General features: G+C 40.9%; 1 protein-coding gene and 1 pseudogene across 5 annotated transcripts; both read right to left on the bottom strand.

The window, feature by feature from the left end:
- Positions 1-535: 535 nt before the first annotated feature.
- Positions 536-3,260, bottom strand: LOC148846693 (F-box protein At4g18380 pseudogene; annotated as a pseudogene). Of its 4 annotated transcripts, XR_016102236.1 has the most exons (3): positions 2,677-3,064; positions 2,126-2,205; positions 536-2,030 (listed from the first exon to the last, which is right to left on the bottom strand). The product of XR_016102236.1 is annotated as an F-box protein At4g18380 pseudogene, transcript variant X4 (transcript). The 4 variants fall into 4 exon arrangements; XR_016102234.1 differs by lacking the exon at positions 2,126-2,205 and having other exon boundaries at positions 536-2,041; positions 2,677-3,260; XR_016102233.1 differs by lacking the exon at positions 2,126-2,205 and having other exon boundaries at positions 536-2,018; positions 2,677-3,161.
- A 978-nt stretch (positions 3,261-4,238) lies between these two features.
- Positions 4,239-4,802, bottom strand: LOC148846694 (cation/H(+) antiporter 15-like). Its single transcript, XM_088955993.1, has one exon. It carries the CDS (start codon positions 4,800-4,802, stop codon positions 4,239-4,241), a length of 564 nt encoding a protein of 187 aa, XP_088812119.1.
- Between the last annotated feature and the right edge of the window lie 724 nt (positions 4,803-5,526).

Below are 5,526 nucleotides of genomic sequence, written 5' to 3' on the forward strand. Positions count from 1 at the left end.
ATCCGTGCAAATTCTTGTGGGATGTTGCCCGTAAACCGATTCCCATGCAGCAATATTAAAGATTTCAAACCAGATAAGCTCGACGGTAATACTCCAACAAGGCTGGTGTTCCGCAAAGCCAGATAAGCTCGACGTTAATACTTCCGTTGGGATCCCAAGAGCTCAAGGATCATTGGAGACGTTCCCTTGGAATTGGAGCAAACTTCTCCATCTCCAGAAAGACAATAAAATACCCAAGATCCAACGACAGTGAATCTTTCAAATCTGGATTCCTTACAGATCTGAGACGAGCTGCAGAAGGGGAAGAGGGATAGAGAGAGACGGCGAGAGAGGGCCGGAGGTGGAGGGGTCCGCTGCTGCAAACAAGGTGCAGTGGGCAGTGGTGGTGATGAAAAATGAGAAGAGACAACAAAAGTACAAATCTCCTCAATGCACGCCCTGACGTAATACTGCAAATCATGCAGACGATTGAAGAATGCGGATTGTCAGGGCCCTCAGACCAGGCCCCTTCAAAATGTTAAAAAGCCAATTCAAATTTTCAACTTCATATGCCAATTGCTAAGCCGCCAATACAGCTGTTTTTATACATGCGATAGTAAACCCCTCTCAAATAGTTATCGCTGTACACGTACAAAAACTAGAGAGCAACAGACGGGAAACGAAAAAAAAATACAACGATTACCCAGGAACAACATCTCCCTGGAAACGCAGCAACTGAATCCACAGCCTTCCCTATAATCTTTAGTTGGTTATAGAGTTGACTGAAGTTTTTGACTAAATTTCACTTAAAAAAACTGAATTGGTAACTTGAACAAACAAAGCGGCCTCTTAACCACGTAACTGTAGTAAGTCTAGAAGCCATTCATCTCCAAAAGGTAAGTTCTCCGCTTCACCAATGCCTTCACTGCTGCCTTGAATGGCCCATCAAACGCCCCATGAACAAATGCCTCTACCTCCTTTTTATTACTCCTACTGCCTTCCCCTGCTGGCCTGATAGCCACCAGCGTTGCCCCTTGCATGCCCAATCCCTTTGGAAGATCCAAATATGGAGCATACCTCAATTTCATGTTTGAGGCTGGCACTTGAGTCCGTCTCGAAGAGGCTGATGCCGCCAAGGGTTTCTCCCTAAATTCCTTCAGCTGCTCGATACCCATGCTCAAAGTTCCCTGACCTGCTGCATCTGTAAAAATCACAGTTTTCAGAGTTGAATGATTCTTGATTATTGGTTCCAATAAATAGTGCCTTGTGGAAGCAGCAATTAATGAGCTAATAGTCCACACAACTCGCAGTTTCAAACCCCCATTCGTGTAAAATGATTCTGGTATACTCCCATTGTCCTCAAGTGATCCCTGATCAGTTACTGGTTTCCTTTCTATCTGAGTGCCTCCCAAAATAACACAATTTTGGAGTGTGCTTCCAAACTCTGCTTTCCATTTTAGAAGAACCCCATCTTCAGTTTCAACATCGGCAGTTGGAAGTTCAATCCATAGGTTGTGAATGTGATGGAAATTCCTGAGGATTTGATCAAGAGTACACTGAGAGACTTGGGGGAGAAGGGTTTTGTTTGTGTTGTTGCTGTTTCGTAGATGATATAAGGGTTTGAGAAGGTTGAAAAACATGTACTTGAGGAAGTTGGAGAAGAAATTACGGGGTTTGTGGGAAGAAGAATATGAGCTATCGTCACTGTAGCCATTGATTGTTACAACTTCGTCAATAGTGATGTAGACATCATGGACATAGGGCACGAGGGAGTTGAAACGCTTGCAGACAGCAGTGCAGCGCCCAAGAGACCGAATGTCGGCAAGCTTGTTGAGGATTATAAGAACTACTGAATCAGGAATTTTATCAAACTCGCCTTGATCCACATCATCATCAAGATCAGCATAATAAATTCGATTGGACTGCATTTCTTTTCGCCCTATCTTTCAAATTTCCAGTTATGAAAGGAAGGATGTTCTACAGCATACCCAAGAAACCACCTCCGATTGCTTTCTGTCTTTGATAACTTATCCAGCCCTCTGAATCAAAATCTGGTGTTTAACTATAAAACAGTAATTGTTCAAAGCTACTACAGAAGAAAAATGCAGTATTGGAAAAGTGTTGAACATGAACATGTGAACAGAACCTTATGCTTAACTTATAAAGCCCAGTCGGGGAACTACGCTCTACGCTGCTTCTAAGACCAAAACTTTTGACTATCTATGCCTGATCAACCAAAAAAGGATAATCTAATTAAAAGATAAATATGTTCCCAAACAAGAACATCGGAAATTTCCAGCTGTGTTTTTAGGATTTATACAGATACAAACGAATTCCATGGAATTTTCCCGATCTTGAAAACCAACGAAAACCGAGTCTTTTGAATATTCGCATACAAAACCCTCTTAAAAAAAACACTCAAATCTATAAAATTCCGTGCCCATTATAAAAGAAAAAAAATGTCACAACCGTAAGTTCCTAAATCCTAAATTCTCCGTGACCTTGGGGCGACCTAAAAGCAAGCAACTCATGTCACAGACAGACCTTCCAAACTCCTTCCTATCAAAACCCTAAAACATCGGAAAACCCAATCTTTTATTCAAGGAAAAAAATAACAAAAAGATTCCAACTATATACTACACCTGACTCCACATCAACTAAGACAAACCCTATAGAGTCCATTCATAAACAACTAACCTTATCCACCTCGCCGATGATCCACATTTCTTCTCCGAAAAATCTGGTTTTTGCCGGGAAATCATGCTTCACACATCTGAAACCTAGATTTAGATCGATAACTAGCAGGATCTCGAGTCATCCAACGAAACCCCAATCTTTCCGGAAAAAAACACTTGAAATTAGACCCAATTTGCTCAAACCCCCGCAAGAAAAGTATCGAAATGGATGGGAAATTTAGGGTTTTAAAAAGCAAGGCGAGAGCCTAAAAGATCGATTTCTCGGCGATCGGAAGTCGATATTTAAGGCGCGACGCATGGATATATACTTGCTCCGAATAGATGGGGGCGTTGTTCCGTTCTCTCGCGTCCATCGACAGTCTTCTAACGGCGACACAACGTTAACGTCTGCTAAGGGAAGCCCAACAGTCAACACTTCAATTCGTACAGTCACAGTCGAAGATTAAAGCCGTTAAGTCGATAACAGAGCCACAGAGGGAAGTCGACAAGTGGTCATTGACGTGTGAGAAGTATTTGGAGAGCATAAGTGCACGAACGTCGGTGTAAGTGCAATCCATCCATTCGAATTCCTCACAAAATCCGTCTTCACACGGCATCACACCGTTCGCTGTTTAAGACCGACCAAACCGACTAACCCGAGTTAATCGGCTTTAAAGTTTCTACTATTTCTGGTCGGTTCCGGTTTCAGATTGGCGATGTGTAATTCGATATACTACTAGAATGGCCCGTGTTTGCAATGTTAAAGGTTGACCAATAAAATCAATCCGTGTTTGCAATGTTAAAGCTTGACCAATAAAACCACATGCTTGCAATAAATAAGGAGATTAAACATTGAGTTTTATTTTGGTAAACTAGAGGTATGAAGTTTTGAATCATTATCTCTTTTTTAAAAAATATATATATATATATATATAACATGTTTATAGGTAACATTTTTTTTGAAGCTGCGTTTGTTTTAGATGTAAATAAGAATCGGGATAAATTTTATACCTTGTTCAAATTTCCATATGTTTGTTTTAGGTGTCGTTTTACAACATAAATTAACATAAAACTGTGGAGTTTTATGAAGAATCCGTGAAAAGTTATCATCTATAAAATTAATGTAAATCTCCATCTTATTCCGTGTAAAACTCTACAACGGTTAAATAGCTTCTACTCCATGTTGTTCATTACCACCAACCCCGTACCCACAAGATCTAGAAATCCAAGGTTTTGATCGCTTTTAGGATTGTGTGTTCTTCTCCGATCACAGGGGGCGACGGCCTCACCTCCACTTCTCCCATCTTCGCCTGTGGCTTCTGCTGCTGTCACCGGTGTGGTTCCATAAACCAACAATGGCTCTTTGTAAAACTTTAGTCTCCAGTTTTGAAATTCGGAGTACAACAGTATAGCTAAGGGTGCAACTAGAAGGATGAAAGGCATGACGGCAAAAGCGATTGAAAGAAGTCAGCCATGATTTCTATACTAGAACAACTAATTAATTTGTTTGTAATTATATACAGGGTCTAATTTTAATTAATGTTGCCTGTAGCAGCCTACGATGTCGAGCCAAGCTGATCTAAATTAACCTGTGTGGTGTTGCAACACCAAGACTGAAAATCGGCCATCTATATCGGATGAAGCAAGTATGTCGTCCCCTATCACACCTAGCTCCGGGCGTTCAGACCATTCTCCAATCCCGGCCATGATCTGGGATTCCATGGTGTGGCGCCTTCCCACCAATATAAGGTCAGAGCTAGTGTGAATGGATCGGATAATCTTCACCATCTGCTCTTCATCTTCCACCACCTCTTCTATGAAGAGAACATTTTTACAATGGGAGCTGGTTGATATAAAATTGGTGATGGCTGCGGTATCAAGTTTGATGTCGCAATCGTTGGAATTAGAAGAGTCGGAGAGGATCAACTGTGTAACGAGGAGGGCAGCTATGGTTGGACCTTCCACCATCCGGGAAGCATGTAGCAATGCTCCTCGGTTGTTTGCACCACCCAAGAAGATGACAGCCATACGAAGTGAGAGTTGTTCCAGTGACATGGCGGTGGTGGAGGCAGCAAAGAGACCACGATCAATAATAAGGCCGACAGAGCAAGGTGCAATTGCGAGAACATTGAGATTGAGGTTCCTCATAGAGCCTCCTTGTTTGTATTTGCATCTTGGTTGGAGACAGAGGACGGTGGGACCTCACGAAGAAAGAGGATGGCGGTGAAGGAGACTAGGGCAGGGAATATCGAGAGAGAGAAAGAGAGAATTTTTCCCGAGTTTGTATTTTCCGAAGAGAAATATCTGGCAATGACACACTAGTCTCCGGCATTGCATTGCCGAAACAGAGTGGAAGCCTTTCACTTTACACTGACAACCAAACATCACCAGTGTAAAAATTTAAATTCACTCGGTTCTATTTTCCACCGATCATCGAACCGGCATGAACTTTTTCATCGATGTAAAATTGAATTTGCACCCAAAACAAACGCAGCTTAATAAAAAAAGTTGTAGAAAATTTGCATGCGTGTGAGGTGAAATGTCTTTTCTAATACAAAAAAAAAATAATATTAAAAATTTAAAAATTAAACAGAGACTAAAATCAAGCTTTAATGTCCTTTCTAATCCAAATTAAAATGCTAGTGCAACATTGAAAGAATGACAATGATGGTAATGTTTGACTATACTTCTCATATGTGGGGCACAAAAATTGAAAATTTAAATATATAGTTCAAGTCTTCAAACAATTATACAATATAATGCGAAAAAGAAAGGAAGTCCTCACCAAAAAACTAAGATGTGATTTTCATAACTTGAATATAATGGCAGATGTAAATGCATTAGATTGGAACAATAATGTACCAAATCAATG

Source organism: Nelumbo lutea, chromosome 7 (assembly GCF_056320005.1).
Source record: "Nelumbo lutea isolate HS-2025 chromosome 7, American lotus-T2T, whole genome shotgun sequence".
NCBI classification, from domain to species: Eukaryota; Viridiplantae; Streptophyta; class Magnoliopsida; order Proteales; family Nelumbonaceae; genus Nelumbo; species Nelumbo lutea.